The 24392-nt window shown below is 31.2% G+C and overlaps 2 protein-coding genes and 2 pseudogenes across 3 annotated transcripts; 2 read left to right on the top strand and 2 right to left on the bottom strand.

Annotated features, from left to right (window-relative positions):
* Nucleotides 1–1353: 1353 nt before the first annotated feature.
* Nucleotides 1354–5319, top strand: LOC125826103 (uncharacterized; annotated as a pseudogene).
* A 1153-nt stretch (nucleotides 5320–6472) lies between these two features.
* Nucleotides 6473–7380, bottom strand: LOC125826095 (uncharacterized). The gene is made up of 2 exons (XM_049505399.1): nucleotides 7030–7380; nucleotides 6473–6913 (listed from the first exon to the last, which is right to left on the bottom strand). Exons 1-2 carry the CDS (start codon nucleotides 7378–7380, stop codon nucleotides 6473–6475), a joined length of 792 nt encoding a protein of 263 aa, XP_049361356.1.
* A 129-nt stretch (nucleotides 7381–7509) lies between these two features.
* On the bottom strand, nucleotides 7510–10000 carry LOC125826085 (uncharacterized; annotated as a pseudogene).
* A 9655-nt stretch (nucleotides 10001–19655) lies between these two features.
* LOC125823563 (serine/threonine-protein kinase-like protein CCR1) lies at nucleotides 19656–23798 on the top strand. 2 transcript variants are annotated; one of them, XR_007442719.1, is made up of 2 exons: nucleotides 19656–22228; nucleotides 23699–23798. XR_007442719.1 is itself a non-coding variant. In XM_049502924.1 (1 exon), exon 1 carries the CDS (start codon nucleotides 19853–19855, stop codon nucleotides 22148–22150), a length of 2298 nt encoding a protein of 765 aa, XP_049358881.1. In that variant the 5' UTR covers nucleotides 19656–19852; the 3' UTR covers nucleotides 22151–22381. The 2 variants fall into 2 exon arrangements, 1 of the variants encoding a protein (XP_049358881.1); XM_049502924.1 differs by lacking the exon at nucleotides 23699–23798 and having other exon boundaries at nucleotides 19656–22381.
* Nucleotides 23799–24392: the final 594 nt, after the last annotated feature.

Raw genomic sequence — 24392 nt, 5'->3', positions numbered from 1 at the left:
AGTATCTATGTATAGACAATGTTTTATTTTTTTTAATTTTTTGACAATTTCACTCATGTTTTAGTCTGTTTTGATACTTTATCGATCAACATACATTGCCTATAAAAAGTTAAATTGGAGACAATGTTTTGCATTATATAAGAAAAAGTGCAGTATATATCATATATTGTATCTGATACATGTTGTATTGTTATTATGTATCTTATAAGTAATCAGATATAATAACATATTACTAACAAATAGATTTTTGAAACTTTAACGTATATGATTCATTATTTATAATTAATATTATAAGTGCAACATAATATATATATATATATATAGTATATGATACATGATTTATAATTATTGTGTTAAATAAATTGTTTGCAAACTTAATTGTTTAAGTATGTATCATAATATATATATATATATATAGTATATGATACACGTTTAATAGCTTATTGCTAACATATAGGTTGTGTATGTTTTAATGTAAATGATACAGTAACCAATTAACATATATGATACAACAAACGTTATATAATTTGATATATATGATACATTACTGAAATTATTTATTATTTAATGAATATGATACATTAGCTTGTTCTGATATGTATTGCGTTTGATATCTTATACTGAAATTGAATGATACATTAATTTGATGTCTTATATTGTTTATTGGGTTAAATCATGATACATTCAAAAACACTATCTTAGTTTGATATATACTGATGTGAGATTTAGTCAAAAATTATAAAACCTTTGTTTTATATGTGTATCGAAAAAAATGATACATGACAAACCCCAATATGAAAAGAGATTTGTCAAATTTAACAAAAAAGTCGTTGATTTATCAGTCGGGGCATCCTTCTATATAATGTATCAAATTTTATAATACGACTCTGTTGAAGTCTGGTAACATGTGTTTTTATATGTATCAACTTGTTTTTATTATGTATCATTACTTGTTGCGTAGTGTGATTTAGTGTTTTTATTTATGTATCATAATATATCATTATAAATAGTATGTGCTAATTTTGCAGTCAATCAAATATGTTATAAAAAAAGTACCATTAATAATATATCATACAGGGAATCCTTCTGTATAATGTATCAACTTTTATAATACGATTCTTTTAAAGTTTGGTAACATATATTTTACTATGTATCAATTTGTTTTTATTATGTATCATTACTAGGCAATGCAGGTGTGTTTTATTTAGTATAATTTTCTTTTTCATTTTGCAGTCAATCAAATATGTTATAAAAAAGGTACCAACACATGCCATAAGGTTTGGTGTCCCTTTTAACACAAATTTTTTGGAGGAGTTCCAGAAGTCTATAGGGAATGATGTAATTGAACTGTTTAGAGCTACAATTTTTTGACCCTATTTAGTCATTCCTAAATGTAATTTTCAAGGCCAAATCAGTAAATGTTTGTTGTTGTTAGAATTGGAACAAGACAACTCAAAGGTGTTGCATATTAGGCATGCAAACATGGGTATCTTGAAATTTGGTATCAAAGAATTTGCAATAATAACTGGTCTTAAATGTAAAGGCAATACCAAAGACTTTGAATACCCAGAATCAACTCCATGTAGGCTATTTCAAAAATATTTCCCTGGTGCAGTTAAAAGTGTAAGCAAGAATCATCTAGTCCAACGATTTTTGATGGGCAACTGGGAGAATAATCAGGATGCACTCCAGATGGCTATCATGTACTTTTTCCATACATTCATTTTGGCTCAAACTGGTGATTCTTCCATATATGTTAATGAATTCTTAATGGTTAAAGATGGTAGATATCAAGTATATCATTGGGGACAGATTGCATTCACAAAACTCATGGATTCACTCCGACAGGATTTCAATCTTAGCAAACAGTTGTATCAGTTATATGGAATGCCTTATGCACTTAACGTATGGACATATGAATTTGCATCCCAATTAAATCCTGAAATTGTTGTCAAAGAACGGAATGTCATCCCTAGAATTTGCAATTGGAGGGTTGTGGCTTTAATGCCAAAGTTTGAAATGCTTATGACTAGCATTTTTCAAGAGGTAACATTGAATCCCATTTTATATTACATTTCATACATAATTAAGTATATAGTTGTAATGTTGCAAGTTTGTCTTTTTAAAATCATTTTTTCCTGTGTTAGGATACATAATTTTATCTCTTAATATTCAAAAAAATTATTTTTCCAGAATGCATGTTCAAACATTGTGCCAACACCGGAGGAACTTGCAGCTTTTGATTTACCTGAAGATGAACATGATCCTCCTTCTTCACCCACCACAACATATGTCAATCCCAAGATAGTTCAACCGAATGACATTGCTGATTTCAATGATTTCTCCACAAGTCCTCCCGAACAGTTGTTAAGGAGATCATCTAGAGTGTCTGATACATCATCTCCACCACCACCAAAAAGAAGAAAGAAATGGATACAGCTAAAACAAAGGTGTCAGAACCCAGTCAGCCAGATCAGTCCAATGTGTTATTAAATCAGCCATTTTTAATTCCGGATGATCCTCCGACACCGGCTGCTAATGTACACGATTCTGCAGATGCTCAAAAAGTCAACTATGTAATTCCAGATATTGAAGAACTGAAAGATCATTTGAAGAATTACGTAAGTAATTGTTTCGATTTTATAATTTTTTCTTTATATTGACTCTAATTGTAGTTATTTTTTAAATAATTTTTTGATAGGTTGACAAGAAATTTGAGGAACTTGTAATCTTGATAAAGGAAAATCACTCGCAATTGATGTTATCTCGACACAAGGAAAACAACAAAGTTGATCCTCAATCAAGCAATAAACAACCATCTTCACATATACCGACTGATCTTGATGATGCAGTTGGTGTAGCTGATTTTGAGGTTGGTGTATCTGTTAATGAGGGTGGACATCAAGTTAATGTCAAAGCAGCGGTATGTATCTAATACATTGTTTGTAATTGTCGTTTTACCTCATACATTAAGTATGTATTAAGAATCAAAATCATATGTATCAGCACATATAGATCATATATATAGTTAAGGTGATTCACCGAATCTTCTATCTCATTAATCAGTTATATATTTCAACTTTATATTCATCACTTATGTTAAATGATGTATCAGTAACAATTATGTTAACACTTTTTTTATTATTAAAAATTCAAATATAGATTGATCATACTATCAGTAACCAACAACAAATGAGGCATGTTTTAGAGCTCTAGCCTACATATGAAAGTACTCATGTTGATACTGAATTAAATGATCCTAAGAAGGTATCAGTATGATCAAAAACTTTAAACATTAAAATTTTCTTTGATACATTATCCTCTCTTTTTTTATATATATGATACATAATTTTTACTGGGGATAACTGATACATACAACATGCTTAATTTAGGATGATGAAGCACATCAAGCCCCACAAGATTTAAATGAAGTAAACATGGATGAAGATGGTGCTGACACAGTTCAACACAACATTCGTCATTTTGTGCCCTATAAAATAACAGTTGATACATCGGTAAATTAATCAATTATGCATCATGACACTATTATTCATTATATGCAGTGATAATAAAAAAATTATAATGTCATATTATACAGGATTCTTCCACATCAACAACAATATCGCCCTCAACTCAAGCAGCAATAGATGCCCTTGTGTCCGATCTAGGAAAAGTTCCTATTCATGCTAAACCATTGTGTGTTTACAATCCACAGGATTTAACTGGCAGTCATGATTTGTTGTCTGATAGTCAATTACCCACTGATATTCCAACCACCAAGATTGTTGTTAGAAGTCATTCAAAGACTCATGCGCCTAGAAACAGGATGCCTTCAAGAATTATTCAATCTCCATACGTGACTTCTTTTGGGTCAAGTGAGAAGGGAAAACAGAAATTAGATGACGATGTTCGTATGTATTTCTCATTTGAAGGATGTGGGATTACATATCAACCTTCGTCTAAACTAATTGATGAGTATATGCAGTGGTTAACCAAGGGGCTTCTCAAAAATCATGCCAATAAGTAAGTTTTAAACATATATTTTGTAAATGTTTGGATTAACTTATTTTGATGTAACCAATTGATAATACAAATATTATCACAGGAAACCATCGGAGGATAAATACAGATCAAAAGCCTCTTCTTTTGAATTTGAGATGATGGATTTTGTTGTTGCATTTCCAATTAACAAGAACTGGTTCTATGCCATGTCACATCCAAACAAATGTTAGATTGATCAGGTAAAGTTCTTAATGAAACAATTTAAGCATGTATCAGATACTTTGGTATAGAACAACATGATACAAAAAATCAATCCGGATACACTCAAATAAAGTATCAAATTAGTATTTGCTTAGATTATCATTTAATGTATCAATCCTATCATAGACCTTTTTTACAAGTTTCTAATTTCGTTTATCATGTTTTTTTATAGCATATCGATGTTGTTTTATACTACCTCCGTAAAAAATCAAAACTCTGCAGCACGAATCAATACAGATACACAACAGCCAACTGCTTGTTCATCTCACACATCAAAAATACATATGAAAGGTGTAACCTGGCTAATGATGATTTTCTTATTAGTACCCAAGAACACATTGATCGCGCCTCAGCTGTATCTGTATATGAGAGGTCAATCACTAACATCATCAAAGGTTTTGAAATCCCAGCTGCTTTACCATGGCATCTTGTAGACGGTGTTTACATCCTGGTTAATTGCGGTGGAAAATTTCATTGGGTGCTGGATGTTGATGAATTGAAAAATAGGGTGATAAGGGTGTATGACTCTTCATTAGGCTCAAGGAAAAGATTAATTTCGCACGAGATAAAAATGTTGTCTATAATGCTTCCTTCTTACCTCATGGACAATGGATTCTTTGAAAAAACTGAGCGAACAAACTTTGTTGATTGTGATGCGTACAAAGACAATAATTTTGGCTCACTTTTGGAGGCACATGTTCCTTTCATGGTTGAATTTGCCCAAGACATTATGCAACAAAAGAGTGATAGCCTGTAAGTATTGTGCTTTTATTGTTTTTGAATCATGTATGATTTAAGTTTATACCTGATATTCTGCATTTTTGTAGAGACTGTGGGTAATATGTTGCTACATTTGCGGAGTATCTGAGAGACCAAATCGAACCATCATATGTTGATTTTCTTCCTGAATACCTATGCAAAAGATATGAAGCATTGTTGTGGAGTTATGGCAGCGAGAAGGCTAAGGGTGCATACGTTAGTGAGAATGATGATCCACCAAAACCTAAGAGTGTAGTCACACCACCACTAGAAGAAGATTTGGTTCACATAGTGTAGTAATTAAGTATCTATGTATAGACAATGTTTTATTTTTTTTAATTTTTTGACAATTTCACTCATGTTTTAGTCTGTTTTGATACTTTATCGATCAACATACATTGCCTATAAAAAGTTAAATTGGAGACAATGTTTTGCATTATATAAGAAAAAGTGCAGTATATATCATATATTGTATCTGATACATGTTGTATTGTTATTATGTATCTTATAAGTAATCAGATATAATAACATATTACTAACAAATAGATTTTTGAAACTTTAACGTATATGATTCATTATTTATAATTAATATTATAAGTGCAACATAATATATATATATATATATATATATATATATATATATATATATATATATATATATATGATACATGATTTATAATTATTGTGTTAAATAAATTATTTGCAAACTTAATTGTTTAAGTATGTATCATAATATATATATATATATATATATGATACACGTTTAATAGCTTATTGCTAACATATAGGTTGTGTATGTTTTATAATGTAAATGATACAGTAACCAATTAACATATATGATACAACAAACGTTATATAATTTGATGTATATGATACATTACTGAAATTATTTATTATTTAATGAATATGATACATTAGCTTGTTCTGATATGTATTGCGTTTGATATCTTATACTGAAATTGAATGATACATTAATTTGATGTCTTATATTGTTTATTGGGTTAAATCATGATACATTCAAAAACACTATCTTAGTTTGATATATACTGATGTGAGATTTAGTCGAAAATTATAAAACTTTTTTTTTATATGTGTATCGAAAAAAATGATACATGACAAACCCCAATATAAAAAGAGATTTGTCAAATTTAACAAAAAAGTCGTTGATGTATCAGACGGGCATCCTTCTGTATAATGTATCAAATTTTATAATACGACTCTGTTGAAGTCTGGTAACATGTGTTTTTATATGTATCAACTTGTTTTTATTATGTATCATTACTTGTTGCGTAGTGTGATTTAGTGTTTTTATTTATGTATCATAATATATCATTATAAATAGTATGTGCTAATTTTGCAGTCAATCAAATATGTTATAAAAAAGGTACCATTAATAATATATCATACAAGGCATCCTTCTGTATAATGTCATATAAACATTATAATGATTTCACTTTTCTTTTGGAAAGAAAGTACAAGTTCTTCTGTTGTGACCTTTTTGTCCACATTGTCCACAACAATTTGTGTTCACTGTAATCTTTTCATCCGCATTCTTTTTTCTTTTTTTTCTTGGTCGTCCAGCTAATCGTCTGTATCTAGGTGGATACACAGTTTCAGCTACCACATCTTCAGGAGCTGACCAATCTTCCTTATCTGGCATTGAAACCATTGGAATCTCATATGTTTTTGCTATTGCATCAGGCTTGTAGTAATCAGAGCAATATGGATGCATATCTTTAACATTTTTTTCCTTTAAAACAGTGATTGCATGTGCGCAAGGTATCTCATCTAGTTGAAATCTTCCACAAGAACATACTTTCCGCTCAAGACAAACAATGTATCTTCTTCTAGCTTCATAAACCGAGAAAATAAATTCAGATAATGGAACAACCTGCGTACATTAAAAAAGTCACCTATAAAATTATTTCAAAGAAATCATGTTCAAACAGCAGAATGATACACCGAATTAGATACATACAATATAAAATAATGTATCATGACACATACCTCCATCTTCGAACTTTTAGACGTGTTTATAATCAATACCTCCTCAAATCTTCTCCCCAATGTGTCCTTTGTATAAGAGGTTATTTCTCTGTTTTTGCAATGCCAAGAACCAAATAGAATTCTAACTTCTTCCAAGAATTCTAATATAGACAATTGTCGTGCTTCAACAAGACAACTATTGATACATTTCGCAATGTTTGAAGTCATCATTCTACCTCTATTTACTGTTGAATGAACTCTCGACCACTTCTCATACCCTGCATCCTCAAGGTACTCCTTAACCCTGTGATCAATTTTATCAACCTTAGCCATCAATTTATCAAAATCCTCCTTTCTGTATGGCTTAGCCATAGAGTAAAATAGATCACTTAGGGTGTTTCTGCTCCTTTTGAAGTTTCCACAGACATTCTTCCAAAGATGCCATATGCATGCATAATGAGGTACATTTGGGAACACAATCCTTACACTCTTCATAATACTCTAATTCCTATCTGATACAACACACATTTCTTCGCGCTCGCCAAATACATTTTTGAATTGTTCGAAGAACCATATCCACGAACAATCATTTTCAGTGTCCACAACACCATATGCCAATGGAAATATGCAACCTAATTACAGAGCAACCCATACTATTTAATTTGATACATAACATCTACAAACACCTCACAACTACGAAAAATACATACCTGCCCCATCAAGTGTGCTTGCCGATACAAATGTCCCTTTGTAAGCTCCTCTCAGATGTGCACCATCGACAACAACTATTGGTCTGCAGTAATCGAACCCCCTAATCAATTGTCTTAAGGCTACGAACAGATACATAAATTCATCTTCATTAGTCTTCTGCATCCTTATATAAGAATTTGGATACACAGTATTTAGCATATATATGTATCTCGGCATCTGTCTATATCCAGCCGATGGTTTACCCCTTATCATTTCTAGTGCACATTCTTTAGCACGCCATGCCTGCTGGTAAGATATTTGAACCCCATAGAATTCTCTAATATCAGCAATTATATCTTTCGGAGTATGAATTCTTTTATGGTTGACCAATTTGGGAGCAGTCACACCACTTACAAACCCAATTGTTGCTTGGACTTTGGTTAGTACCCTATCCCGCATTGGACACGTATGTTCACTATTGAAGTATCTAACTTTGAAAACATCAGATTTTTTCTGCAGGAAGCCTTCATAGTTCAGCCACATTCATCCGAAAAGCATACCAACACATAACTGTACAATTTTTTTCATCATATTAATACATATAGCAGTTACATGTTATAATATATAAAACACTAATGTTCAAAGTAACCAAAGAATGATGTACATTAATGTATCAACAATTTTCAAAGACAAACACAATTAATGTAGTGTATTTTTTGTATCACGTATCACAATTTTTTGGAATGTATCAGCTACATGATTATTTACTGTTTCAACAGTATTATCTTAACGTATCAATAATGTTAACTCAATGTATCAATAATATTAACGACCAACACAATTATTTTTTATCACATTTAAAAAATAAATAAATAATGAATCATGTATCACAAGATGACGGAATGTATCGGCAACATAATTATTGCGATTAAATTTTTTAATGTTTAAACAGTCTAATCTGAACGTATCAACAATATTAACTTAATGTATCAACAAATAGTGTATCATTATCAATCTACCCCAAATCATATTCAACGAACTAAACAAAAAATCAAAATCAATGACTTTCTAATTAATAATGTATCATACATTAAAACAAAATAATGGTATCACCATTTATAGATCTAAAGAATCCAAACACAGTTCTTCACAAATCAAATCAAATACTCACATACTTTTGTCTATCAGATCTCTTTGCTTTGCAATTGAAGTTGTTCTTTATCTTATATTTCGCCATCACATCGACGAGTGTTGCTTTATCCTTATATAACTGACCTGTCTTCACCTCTATACTATTTGAATTAATTATGTAATTTGTAACTTCCAATTCTGGAATATAATACGAATCACAAATTCTTGATTCAACCACCGCAAGAGCTTTTATATCATGTGTTGTGCCTTCTACACACGTAATTTCTCCGCATGTTCCATCAAAGTTATGTACATCACTGCCAATCTTTTCATTTGTGTCAATGCATAATGGATACATTGCAAATTCTGGCTCACTTTTTTTCACTTCTAAATAAAGTTTAACACCCATGTCGTTCTTAATTTTTATCAGAGACGAGTTACCTTCTACTATGTAACTAATTTCAATATTTTCCTTGATACATCGATATTCAACTCGGCTGAAATTGCTGCTTTTAGATTCAAAAACGATATTGATTGTCCAACAACGATTCCGTCACTTTTGTAACTTTCATATTTCACTTCGCTGACCCAAATTCCTGAATGCCTCAGTAAAATTGATATATTCCTCTTGTATCAGCAAAAAATTAGAGTTTTATTCGTATTTCTAGCTTTTTGTAAATCGATGGATGTTCACAAATTGTTCTTCAATGTAGAAGATTTAATTTTGAAATTTGTAATTTCTGAGTAGATTACCTATTAACATAAGGAATGTTTAGGATCAGTTAGGCGTAGATTAAGCTAATTAAATTAACAGAATTCATTATTATGTTTTTTTTCCTTTTTTAGCGCTGCATTAAATTTTTACTGTGTTTCAGTGCCAATGTATCAGAACGGTATCCATGTATCATTCGCCTACCTTTTTAAGGGATTTTTTGTAAAATGTAAATTAGTTGGGATAGGATGTAATTTATATCCTACACTATGGGATTCCTTTAATTTTTACAATATAAATTAGTCGTACAAATCTTTTGCTAGACGAGGCATAGGTTATCTAACCTTTGGGCCCAAATTAAGATCCGGCCCAAAATCATACTTGCTTTCGTTTGGCCCGTATGCTTTCTGGGCCTTTGCGCACAATATCTGGTCCAGAGTACAAGTGAAACACATCCATTTTTGGTGTATATTAGATCAATCCTTAAATTTTTTAACTAAAATTTAAATATTTAATAACTACAAAAATTAATGCAAATATAACCTTTTATAGCTATAGTAGTTTTTCATGACTTATTTATTTCTGTTATTTCTTTCTCTATATTTTTTTGAACTGTTTTTTCCTTGAGGTGTGCATCTATCAGAAATAGTTTGAAGGTAGATAAGTGTAAGGTTTGCGTACATATTACTCTCCCAAAACCCTACTTTAAGAAATGACACTAATATATAGTCGTTGTTGTAGTAGTATAACCTTTTATAGCTTAAAGTATTTTTATAATATTTGAAATCTTCATAGAAGAAAAAAATTATTCTGACTCTGCAATTAATAATTAATTTCTTATGGAATATAGTCCTATATGTCTGAGTAAGTTTTGTATCAAATGCGGCCTAAACTCAAATTAGCAAAAGAAGAGGCTGAAAAAGCCCACTGAAATTATTATATATAAATTATAGGAACAACATATTATAAGTACTAAATAACATCCTATCCCTTCTAGTTTTCTATTTATCAAAAATCCCTTAAAAATGATGTTTGCGAGATACATAACGTTTTGCATGGGATACATTAGATTTGATACATTCCACATAGCGGGATACATAGTGTTGTGCATGAGATACATTAGGTTTGATACATTCCACATAGCGGGATACATAGCGTTGTGCACGGGATACATAGCATTTGATACATTCCACATAGCGAGATACACAGTGTTGTGCACGGGATACATGCGGGATACATAGGTAAAATAAGGGATTTTTGAAATTTTTGAAATTTTTGAAATAAGTAGGGATAAATGGATATTAAGGTAAGTAAAGGAGTGTAGTTAAGTAATTTGTCCAATTATTTTTGAGAGAGATGTGTTGAATGATTATTTATTTGTTGCGGAATCAAAAATTTTAATCCTTCGTAATAATTGAATACTATGTACAGGGGCGGACCCACATAGAGTCCATCGGGTGCTCGAGCACCAATTAACCTCGTCTCAAAATATATATATATATATATATATGTAGAAATTAAGAGCTATTTGTATAAAATTAACATAGAACACCCAATGAACAAATGATTTGACTGATCCATTGGGTCTTTGGTGGGTGCTTAAGGCTCTTTTAGTGTTGTTGAGCCCGGGTTCGATTTTCATTGTCAATCTGTCTTTTTTATATTTTTTATTCCGCCACTTTAAGAGCACTCACAACCTTAAAATCCTAGATCTGCCACGGACTATGTATTCACACAGTAAAGTTGAAGTTAGATTTTTTATTTAAAGTGTTTAAAATACGAAAAAATAAACACACAAAAAAAATTCAAAGAATTCAACATATACCATATATAATAAGAGCTGCTTCTTTTTTCCTCTCTGTTTTTATAAATATTTTTATAATTGCATGACCGTTGAATATTCAGATATTGGTGTTAATTAAATACGTTTTTGCCTAGTTAGCCACATGCAAAGTATATTCATGTCCACACTTAAATTATACGCACTGTTTGTGTATGATTTTAATATTATCAATGTACGTAGTTTGCACTATATATTATGTTGCTAATATTTACTTATCATAAAGAATATTTACTTATATAATCACTTCAAAAGTAATCGATTGTGGAACTAGGGGTGTATATGACCGGGTTGGTTCGGGTTTTTCAAATATCAAACCAAATCATTTGTGTAAAAAAAAATTAATTTATAAACCAAACCAAACTAATAAAATTCGGATTTTTTCGGGGTTTTCAACCTCGGGTTGGCTCGGGGTTTTCAAATACCAAACCAAACCATTTTGTCGAATTTTTAAATTTATATATCAAACCAAACTAATAAACCTCGAATTTTTTCAGATTTTTGGATTTTTTCGGTAAAGTTGGCATACAAACATATAATTAACTTGTGCTTCAAATATTTCTTTAGTCCAACCAAAATACAATTATCTAAGGTGTTTGTTTCTTAAGAAAATAACACAAAATATGAGATGAGTACTGATGACACTAAAATATTCAATAAAAAATAATAATGAAATCATCATATAAAATAAATATTGCAAATTAACAAGTCATAATGAAAATGATCATAATTTAAAAGTACTAAATCATGCTAAAATAATAAGTTTAATAAGTATTAGTTACATTACAAAATATTTAAGGAAAATTAAAATTAGATTATGTATTTTAATTGTCTAAACCAATGTAAAACTAAAGAACGAATATTCAATATTATTGTCATTCTTAGTGTTGAATTGATTTTCTTTTGCATTAGTATTAATTTGATTTTGATTTAAGTTTTATTATAATTATCAACATCTATGAACTCTAATCTTTATTAGACCATTCCGAATTCTAAGTTTTAAACTTAAAATAATATATTAAAAGATAAAAACTATGAAATATTATAAGAAATATTTTAAAATTATATCAAAGTAAATATTTTTATGTATAAAATAAAATTTTAAAATTACATATATAATGTCAGGTTGGTTTGGTCTCGGATTTTGTTTTTTTTAGTTAACCAAACCAACTCAAATATAGTCGGGTTTTTTTTCTAATACCAAACCAAGTCAAACCAAACCACTAGTCGGGGTTTTTTTCCGATTTGACTCGATTTGCGGTTTGGTTTGGTTTTCGGTTCGATTTTGTACACCCCTATATGGAACTATATCTTTTTTATATTGGTAGTAGAGTGGACTTGTAAACGTGAACAGATCGGAGGCCGAATGGAGTGCTAATGTTGGAGCTTGTGTAATACTCTTTTCGTTCATTTTTACTTGTCATTGTTTGATTTGAAATACCCATCACACACACACACATAGTATTAGGTATTGAGAAATGATTTGAAAAATAAGTATTTAATGCTGAGAGTAAAACATGAAAAAAAAATACATCTTTTCTTGATAAGTCAAAAATAAAAAGTAAAAATGATAATCTATTTTAGGATTAAGTGACAAGTAAAAGTGAATATGAGAGTATTTAATTTAATTAAACACAAGATGTGCCCTTTAATGTTATTAGTAGTCACTAGTACATAACAAAGGACAAAGCTATCATTTAATACCCAAATTGGACATGGCTGGCTGTCTCCCTAATATAATACTTTAGAAAAAAAATAAAAATTGATTTTGAAATTAATTTTTTTTAAAAAAAATGAACAAGAAGAAGACAATTTCTTCCATTTTACCCATCTCTATAAGATCTGTTTGCTTTTCTGTCTACATGCTCTTCTGTTATTTTCTTATGAATAAATGCTTGCTTTTTTTTCACTTTATATTTTAACATTAAATTAGCAAGTTGACCATAAAAAAGTTCAATTTTTTTACTCACAATTAATGTGTCATACATGTTTTTCTCCTTTCTTGCAGTACGTTGAAGATTTTTGACAAAAATCTAATAGAGGAAAAAAAACATTAATATAATAGGCGAAATCAAAATTTTCACTAAATACTGATTTAAGATAAAAAAAATATATTTAGAAAAGTCAAAAAGATTCAATCTTTACGCTATCTTACGTAGTAAAATAAAAAAGTTAGGTCTCCAACTTCTCCTATGCCATAGTACTTATTATTCATTACCTACAACAAATGAATGAGATATGTGTAATACATATAAACATTTATCACTTAATCATAAATAAATGAGTTTAAATTGTTTAAATTTAACGTAAATAGTAAAGGTAGGTAAATATTTCCTTTACAAGTAAGTGAGTAAATTAAAGATTCATTAGTTTAGGGTAGTGTTATTAGCATGGAGGAAATCATTTTTTTCGTTGGCTAGCAAGTTCGCAATCGTTATTATTTGAGTGTATGTGCATAAGATAAATTATGTGTAATAGCTTGAAAATTATTTAGGAGAAGCAAATGTGAATTCAATATAAAAATTGTTGTGCACACATGAATCCACGATTTCTTCACTAGCTAAACAAAATATGTTATGTACATATTCGATAGAATTAGGCTGATACTTTTTGCTGACATTCATGTTCCAAAATTTTTTTTTGGTACACCTCATTGAATACTAACTTATTTATGCAAATGAGTAAGGATATTCTTTCCTGATAAATATATTTTTATTTTTATTTTCTTTCTTTAATAATGTATTCATGTTTTAGAAATCTTAATTAGATCTACCTTTGGAGAGGTAAATTATACGAAACAAGTCGCATGATCGAGAAAGTCTGAATTATTTTTTTTTGAGAGATAAGTTACTCAAGCAACTCAACCATCCTTGAGATGAGGAAAAATCATATTTGATTATCTTAGATATCTTGAAAAAGTATCTTTTTAAAACATGTTTTCCTCAATTTTTTTGGAAAATATATAGAGAAGTCATTTTCGAAAATCTCCATATATCTCATTTCTAGCAAGTTGTTCCACACCCCACCACCATATCCCAACTCCCACGCCGCACCATAATAGTAGTCACGTTATATTTTTTAGAAAATACATCTTAAACTATTAGTTAAAATTTACGCAATATAATCCTCGGATAGTCATGAAATGTGATAAAAGTAAAAGTAAACAAAGGAAAAGTATATATATGATAAATTCACTTTTTTTTAATGCAACAAATATTTCATATCAATTATAGTTTGTAGCTAATTATACATGATGAATGTTCCTTGGATACCAGTAGTGAATAGAAAATGTTATAGGTAAATATAAATTGTTTTTGCAAAGACATATCACATGCAGTTTGATCAAAGCTCAGAGCAAGTGGGACAACAAATCATCTTTCACTATTTTCTCTAATCCCCATATCCAACCCACTCTGCTGACCAAATCTACACATTATCAACCCCCCCTCCCCCCGCCCTCCCTCCCCACCCTCAAATATTTTTTTGGTTTTAATTTATATATCTGATTTAAATTTTATACAAAATATATGAAAGTAAAGAAGACTTCTAAATCGTATAGTTTTAAGCTAAAGATATGTAGAACATATTAAAATGTTCGTTAATCACGTGATCTAAATCTTGTAAAAAGTTAAAATTAAAGAATTACAAAATAAAACAAACAAATTGAAATGGCCGGACGGAGTACTAAAACCCCTTGTGTTTGTTTGTTCGTGTATTAGCTCTATAGGATCAATTAAAATTAATTTGAATATTTTGTTCTGAGTGTTGCAATAATTTCTTGGCCCTACAAAAGGCTATGAAAACAGAGGTTGGACGGCTACAAGCTACTAGTGAGTTCTTTCGATTGTATATTTGCCACGAGATTTAAAAAAAAAACATTCACTCGTATTCGATATTTATATCAATTATATAATATAAATTATTATTATTATTATTATTTAATTATAACTATACCGCTTTCACCTAATGCAATCCTGATAGCTAGTTCACGAGGATGGGTAATATTCATGAAACAGATCTTTTCAGTCTTTGTAATTGGAGTTTCAAATTCATCGATGAAACTCTAAGATATTTACATGAAGTTACGTGTCTATGAAATTTGAATTTTCGTAAGTCATAACAATGACTATATTTTAAAGACGTACAAGAGTGATTTTAGTGTTCAGTGGCTGTTATTTTTATTTTTGAGAAATTGATTCTCAAAATCATATAAGAAGACCACAACTCATTTTCTCAATCAATATGAAACATAACATTTCAGTCATCACACATGCAAGATGCAACTCAAGCGCGAATTACGAAAATTCAACATTGAAAAACACAACAACAAGAAATAAGGATCAATATTAGATTCGACTCTGTAACCTTTTACCTAACTCAATTTTAGAAGATAACTCATAAAAGAAGGATCCAAAATATCTGTATAAAAGGACCACAACTCATTTTCCCAATTAATGTGGAACTTAATACTAACCATGGTACATAAACAACTACATTTGATCATAATTAAATGATAAATATCATATAATTATTTAATATAAACACTCGATACAAATAAATTAATATTCTTTACAATAATCCCCTAGAGGACAAAAGGGACCTTACCTAAAAGGACAGAACATACATTGAACTTTCCTATTGGTCATAATTAATAGCTCCCCCTCCCCCACCCCCACCCCCCACCACCATACCCCACCCCACCACTAAAATTAGACAAATAGTAATAGGCACATGCACACAGATTACAAAAGGAGGCCAATGAAGATTCAATTTGTCTCAAGTTTTGGACTGACCCCATTATTTTTATATATGTTTGAAATATACATAAGTATATATACAAAAATGTTTGGTTTGTGATGTTTTTATTAATTCGAGTTCTGATATTCACATTAAAATTTGACTAAATTAAATTCTCGCATATTGTAATATCTATTTTGTAAAGGCGGCACTTCCAACAGATTTTTCACAACTCTTAAGACTCTAATCGAAAATCTCTGATCAATGATGAAGAAATTTCAGTCATCTTATCACAACTCATATTGATCGTGGATGTTATAAAGTTAATTAGGGGTTGACCATTGCCATGAAATTCAATAGTATTTTTTGTGATTAAAAAATAAAGAAGAGAATATGCCAAAGGAGCTGACCAAGCGACCATGTGATTTAGCTGAATTTACAAGTTGAGAATTTCAAGGACTCTGATTCATTTGGAGGCATTAATTAATTACAAAAAAATAGTAACAAGTTGGTGTTGCTTTATTTTATTTTTTTATTGTTTTTTTGTATAAAAAAAGGTTAGGAGAAAAGGGTGGGTTGGTTGTGGAGTATCAATTAGTGTGCATTAAAATGAAAGATGTATAAATGTTTCTTAATATGTCACTTACATATATTATGTAAATATGTATATTGTAAACGTGCTCATATTAGTTTTAATTCACATCAATTTTTATATCCTATGGTGATTAAATTGACCACAAACCGCCCCAATATTTCCTTTTTGGTGATTAAAAATGATAAGATAAGATAAGATTAGCATGAAAATTTTAGGGGTATTTTTATTTTGACATTGCTATTTTACATTTATTTGCTTTTACTTTTTTTGAAATGTTGATTTACTTTGGAACAATTTCAGATATATGGTGTATAAAGCTTAATTTTAGAAAAAAAACTAATGTTTGTTTTTAGGCCTTGTTCATCAAGTCTATCTGTTTTTTTTTAGGTTTCTTAATAGTTCAGATCTTAAAATAGATAACTTGGCAATTTTTAATTGTGTGGAAGCTTAATTAGTTATTATATTTGTAGTTAATTATTCAAATCTTTGACTATTTTTATTTTCTACTAAATGTAGATATAGAAACAGTTGTAATATCAATTTTGTTACACTCATTAATGTCATGAATTATGACATTCATGCAATTTATACTAAGTTTGTTTTTATGTGAAATTAATCTAAATATGAGAGAATAAAGACAAGTGAAGTAGTGACAAATCCCCTTTCCAAATCAAATTAATAACATATATAAAGGTGAAGAAAAAATGGCATGTGCATTGCCAATGAAAGATCTCAACAATTTTGGTCAAACAAAAACATAATAAGATTTTTTATTTGATATGTTTCTTGCAAATGTGATGAACAATGACAGAAGGTTGTAGTGCAGACTCAGTAGATGATGTTATTCCTCCCTTAATCAGATATTTCGAATTGAAGTCTTAATTATGAAAAAACATTTGATAGGGAGCGTTATTTCTTTCGAATAGAGTCTATGTAATACAAATCCAAATTAATCATACTCCAATGTAAGAACTAGACACCAGATGAAAAATATAAAAAAAAATTGATGAACTGTTTTTTGATACAATTTATTTTGTTAGGTCCATAATTTTGGATAAAATGTACAGCAAATTATAGTTAGGTATGTTTTATGTTAGTTGGTACATGGAGGCACTTGGGGCCCTCTTCTCTATCCATAATTACTTTAAATAATTTTGTGATTATTCCTCATTTAATTTATATCATACTATACAGATTGCATCATTAATCATTCTTTCATCTTAATGAGAAGACTTTTGCACAAATAAACTTTTCTTCTTTTTTTCCATAATGATTATCCAATGCACTTGCATCTTTTTCAATTTAATTATTTAATATTTAAAATTTACTAAATTAATTAATTTAAATTTATATATAAAAAAATAGATTTGTATTTATATTTTCTTTTATTCCCTAAGCATTCTTTTTTTTTTTACTTTGTTCTATTTAATAATCAATCTGACGTATTTACCATTTTATCATCAAGGTATTTTGAAAGTGGATCGCCTCATTGCTCAAAACTTGACTTTGTAGGGTTTTCATCGGAGATTTAAGAGAAGTCATATAAAATTATATAAATAACTATTATTGTTTTGTATTTTCTTCATTTATTTGAGGAGGATAAGTTATTCACATGGTTTCATTTGATGATCAAAATTTTGATCTCGTTTTATGCACTATTAATATTTATACGATTTAATCAGATGTTTTTAAAGATAATTATATGAATTTTATCCTTGATCAAATGAAATGATTTCAAGAAAATATTTTTTATCCAATAAAAAGCAAAAATATTTTTACTCACAAGATGTGACATAAATATTGCTTTATGAATAGTTAGGCCAATTACATCTTTAAAATGTACTATTTTGGAGTTCTACTTTAGTAGTGCACAAAATATTAGACTTATCCTTCCAAAAAAAAAAAGAATGAGAAAGAAACAAAAATGACCACCACCATTTCCTTAGGAAAAATAATTCAATTAACAACTTGCAAATTTATGTCTTATCAAATAGGCATTATGAAATATACATTATGCATTCCACCATGAGACAAATTAATTTTAAAAAAAATATAATAAGTTAATTTCAAAGCATAAGGAGTTATTAGATTATTTTTCAAATATTTTTAGTTATTGTTTTGCATGGAGAAACTGTAAAAGGTGAACCAAATAGGTTTATCAATACAAAAACTTTATTTAGGTGTAATTTTTGAATAATTAAATTATTCAGACAATGAGTTTCAAATATTGAATAATTATGATTAATGCCTAATGACATGTCAAGGACAACGTCAATGCATAGTGACATATCAAATATTGAATGATTAAGAATCGTGGGTTCCAAATATTCGAAAATCTCATTATGGAATAAATTGTTCTTTATCAAACGCGACTACATAAATATCACTCAAATTTGAGATATTTGACTAAGGATGAAAGAATACTAATATAGATTCGTGTTACAAACTTTCACTATATAACATTCAACAATAACATATTTCGTATAATTTTACGAGTAGTATCAAAAAAGAATAGATTATACACATACATTACCATTACTTTGACACATAAAGAAACTGTTTTTAATACACCTTTGCTTCAAGAAAAAAGAAATTTAAAGCAGATCGAATAACTGAATAAGTAATGACGAAGTAAAAAATCTATAACAAAATACTATAAAACCCATAACAAAAATAGATCAAAACATATTATTAAAAATAACTTCATTTCCAGAATTCAAATCTGAGACTTCTAAGTTCTAACTAACAACAAAGGAGTAATTAACCACTTATCTCTCTACCACACATAGCGAAATTCTTTTTCACGCTGCTTAAGGCTTCATTCTGAATAAAACACTTTCTATTAAAAAAAAAATTATACCCAAAACTCAAACTCGAAATATAGAGGGATATATCCTATTATAGTGGCAAACTGTATTTTGAAGTTTTAACAGTGAGCAGTAACTAACTTAAAATAAGTACATGGATTTTGTTAACGGTCCAAGAAGAAAACTGTGTAAAAATGGCGACAGCCACGTTGTTTCATCATCTTCAGCTGAATCAGTACATCTCTATACTCCCAAAAAACAACACTCCAATCTTGATCAAGATTTCATTTTTTCTCATTGCTCCATGACTTTACACTTTTCTGCTCAAAATAATGAACACCCTTTTCATCAAGATTACATTTTTCCATCTTCTTTGCTTCATCTTCCTTAAATCTGCATCTGGATTTGGTTCTATGGGACCCATTTCAGCTGCTTTTGGTAAAAATGGTTTCTTTTGTGCTATTGATGCGAGTGGCAAACAAGATGTTATTTGTTGGGGTAATAAAACTAATAATCCTTCACTTCCTGATGTACTAAACTACCCCACTGATGTTCCCTCCATGGCTGCTTTATCTGGTGGTGATGGTTTTCTTTGTGGCATTTTATCAAACACTTCGCAGGCATTTTGTTTTGACTCAATGGGATCAAGGTCTGATCTTGTTCCTAATGTTTATAAACCTAATGCTTATTCTCATATTGCTGCTGGTAGGAATCATGTGTGTGCTATTAGGGGATCTTATTATTCTGAGAGTGATTGGGGTAGTATTGATTGTTGGGATATTATTCGAAAATCCAATGGTACTTTTGAATCGAGGGAGAGTTCGTTGTTTTATAATCAGTATACTAGTTCATATGTTTTTAAGAAGATAGTTTCTGGAGATGGGTTTAGTTGTGGGGGTGTTAAGGATGGAGGGGTTCTTTGTTGGGGTCCAAATTCTAGTGGCATTGGTATATCGGGTTTATCGGAGAATATTCATGCTTTAACTGCAGGGATTGACTCTGTTTGTGGGGTTTTAGAAGAGTCAAGTGAAGTCAAATGTTGGGGGTCTAATGTCTCATTTGGTATCCCTCCGGTTGGGGTACCATTCGTGTCATTGGCAGCTGGTGTAGAGCATTTTTGTGGGATTAGACAAGATAATCATGGGATTATGTGTTGGGGAAACTATAATTCATCTCTGATTCCTAAAGGATCAGGCTTTCTTGCTATTGCTTCATCTGATTTTATAACTTGTGGTATTAGGGAAGGCGATTTGGTTCTTGATTGCTGGTATACGAATATTTCCTCACAAGTAGACTATGATCCACCACTGCAGCTGTGTAGTCCAGGATTGTGTACTCCTGGTTCTTGCGGGGAAGGGAAATTTTCGTTCAATGCGAGCCTTATAAATGAGGCAGATTTGATAAATTTGTGTGTTAGGAAAGATCTTAAGATTTGTTCACCTTGTGGGGTGAACTGTTCTGAAGGATTCTTCCCCTCTAGTTCTTGTACTGAAAATGCTGACAGGGTTTGTACTACTTGCTCTCTCTGCCAGAATACCTCTTGTTCTGATGTTTGTAAGCTCCAAATATCGGCAGAGTTGAAGCAACAGCATCAGCATCAAATGCGTCAACTGATCATCATAGTCGGGTCTTCTGCTTTTGGTTTCTTGTTCTGCTTAGCTGGATTATGTTTGTTAATCCGCATGATATCCAGCAAAAGTAAAGAAGGAGGAAAGAACCAATTCGCCTCTTGTATTCGCAAGCCTGAGAAGGAAACTGATGCTAATACTGACCTTCATCCTCCTGTGTCCGTGGCTCCGTGTCCAGGGGAAGCTCAGGTTTTCCGGCTTTCAGAGCTGAAAGACGCCACTAATGGGTTCAAGGAGTTCAACGAGCTTGGCAGGGGAAGTTACGGATTTGTTTATAAAGCTGTTCTGCCGGATGGGAGGCAAGTAGCAGTAAAGAGGGCCAATGCTGCTACGATAATACACACCAACAGCCGGGAGTTTGAAATGGAGCTAGAGATCCTCTGCAGTGTTCGTCACAGCAATATAGTTAATTTATTAGGTTATTGTGCAGAAATGGGGGAAAGGATTCTTGTTTACGAACTCATGCCTCATGGAACACTTAATGACCACCTCCATGGGGGTCTTTCTCCGGTGAGCTGGAATCTTAGGCTGAAGATCGCAATGCAGGCTGCAAAGGGGATCGAGTACCTTCACAAGGAGGTTTCTCCTCCTATCGTGCACCGTGATGTGAAGAGTTCAAACATTCTCTTGGATGCTGATTGGGGAGCTCGGATTGCAGATTTTGGACTGCTTACGCCTAACGAGAAGGATCTTAATGGAGACGTGCATATGGATGTCTATAGCTTTGGGATCGTGCTGCTTGAGATTCTTAGTGGAAGAAAAGCTTATGACAGGGATTGCACACCTCCGAGTATCGTTGACTGGGCACTGCCTCTGATCAGACAAGGGAAAGCAGCTGTTATCATAGATCGTTACGTTGCTCTTCCAAGAAATGTCGAACCTCTGCTTAAACTTGCTGAAATTGCAGAGCAGGCGTTGCGGGAAAATCCTGCTGAGCGCCTTGATATGTCACAGTTGGCACTTCTGTTAGAGCAGCTAGTGAAGGATGTAATGATATCATAGCCTTTATGTCGGAGTTTTATATTAAGTTTTTGGTGGATTGAAATTTTTCAGAAAACAAAATCAGAGGATAGCATATTGGTGAGTAACGACGCTCTTCTGCAATTGTACATTTCTATGAGCTGCTTGTAAATTTTGTGCTTATATTTTTTATTTGCCACATTCTTGGACAAATGTCAACAATAAATTTTCAACTTTTTCTTAAAGCAATGAAACATGTGATGCTGCACCAAATTATCTTTCATTTAATATCGATGTAATGAAGCGTTTTCCCACATTTCTGGATAATGAAAGTCTTCTTTGTTCACTGAGTAGATGGGAGGAGATGATAATTTGGTGTGGTGTACCTGCTCTGTTGGTTGGCAGATAAACTAGGAATTCTGGTCTCTCAAATTCCTATTTACCCCATGCTTAGACGATAATAATTCACTTGAAGTGACTGATTTTTGCAAAAAAAATCTGTTATTTCAGTTACTATTCTCAGTTGGATGTTGTGGCGCTTATTGCCAAATGAAAATACAGTATCGTCATTCAAAGTTGAATCTAGAAGTTAGACTTGACGGGATTAACCTCTAAGGTTCTTAGCTGTTAACTTAGTATACTTATGAAATTATGGGTTCAGAAATTCTCCATATTTGTTAAAATTTTAATGGTTTGAAAGTCAACATATATTTATCCGTGTTTCGTATAAAAATATTGGTCTCATACCTAGTTTGGTGAGATTGTGAGATTTGAAATCACGAACTGATGTAAACTGAGGCGTTGGTGAATCCCTTGAGAGAGCCTGCTCAACACAGAACACTATCGATGAATTTCCTTGCCAGTCTTTGAATCCCATGTGACCTTTCTCCTGTTACAATATTGTTAGCTTGATGGACTGATATAGAATATCTTGTAGGATCTACATTAAGATATTCTCGATGTGGTAAGTTTTAACAAGGCCCAAAGAATGATACTTTTTGCTGTTTAATGTATAGAGATGTTATCTTCCAGGGGGCTTTATCCATAGAATTCACTCAAAAATGAGTGGTGTGTCTTCACTTCATAGTTTTGGGCATAGATTCAAGATACAACCACATTTTACCTGGTTGTGTTATATAAATATGGTATATAGCAGAGTTTATTGTGTTATCAAATTTAGTCTTGGATCCGGACTGTTCTTATTTGCCTCACTGAGATGCTAAAAGACTATTAGCAAGGTAAAGTTGTTGCAGTGTAACCAGGAGGTCACGGGTTCGAGCCGTATAAACAATCTCTTGTAGAAATGCAGGGTAAGACTGTGTACAATAGACCTTGTGATTCGTTCTTTTCTGGACCTGTGCATAGAGGGAGCAGTGCACCGGGCTGCTCTTTTTTAACATGTTAACTGAATGAATAGGAATAGATGCTGAGGGAAAAATCTAACTTCTAAATGTATACTCTTTCCAGCTTGTTCTCCAGCTAATATTATCAGAGAACTGCCTCTTTAATTTCCTGCATTGAGCTTTGCTGACATTGTAGCCGATTAATGTTTATATCCTAGATACTAATTACGTAATTAATTTGTGATAGTATTCTTCAAAGTTACTTGAAGGGGAGCCTTGGAGCAACGGTAAAGTATAGGCTACATGTGCTAGTGGTGGAATCAGCCACATATGTTTGCGTCAAGGTAAGCTGCCTACAATACGGACCCTTAGGGGGTGGCCCTTCCCTGCGTGAACGCTAGATATTCGTGCACCACCTGAACATTTTATTCTTCGAAGTTACTAGTGGATAGATCTTTGATTTGATCTGGATCTGTTAATGAGAGCTATGACCTAAAAGACAAACAGAAGTTCATCAAGCACCTTTAATTGTACTGGTCAGTTTGTTGTTATTGGATGAGTAGGAAAAGCAAAGGCTCAACTAGGATCACAACACTTTTTTTTATATTGAAAGTGATTTCATAAAGCTACAATTGAATGGTCTTTTTCATAAGAATATTCAATATCTATAGCTTTATGGAATTAGTTATCAAAAAGTGTCATGTCCTATAGTTGGACCTTTGCTTTTCCTACTCAAACAACAAGAGCATACCAAATGTAATCCCACAATTGGGGTTGTGGCGAGACTAGAGTGTATGCATACCTTACCCCTACCTCTTGGAGATAGAGAGGTTGTTTCTGAAAGACTCCTAACTCAGGTAACGCATATCCAAGAACATACAGAAGTAAAGAAGACATAACAAATACTAGAGGAAGCATTACATAGCATTCATGAAAAAGGA

The sequence above is a fragment of the Solanum verrucosum genome, unplaced genomic scaffold (genome assembly GCF_900185275.1).
Source record: "Solanum verrucosum unplaced genomic scaffold, falcon-dt-bn FXZP01000125.1, whole genome shotgun sequence".
In the NCBI taxonomy this organism is placed as follows: domain Eukaryota; kingdom Viridiplantae; phylum Streptophyta; class Magnoliopsida; order Solanales; family Solanaceae; genus Solanum; species Solanum verrucosum.
Note: the sequence above shows the minus strand (reverse complement) of the source record. Positions and strands in the feature narration are given on the sequence as shown.

Excerpts from the sequence above, each read along its gene's own strand:
- LOC125826095 (XM_049505399.1), bottom strand. The coding sequence starts at position 7,380 with ATGGCTAAGCCATACAGAAAGGAGGATTTTGATAAATTGATGGCTAAG. Across the intron at positions 6,914-7,029 it reads CTAAAAGTTCGAAGATGGAG|GTTGTTCCATTATCTGAATT; the intron begins GTATGTGTCATG and ends TAATGTACGCAG.
- LOC125823563 (XM_049502924.1), top strand. The coding sequence starts at position 19,853 with ATGAACACCCTTTTCATCAAGATTACATTTTTCCATCTTCTTTGCTTC.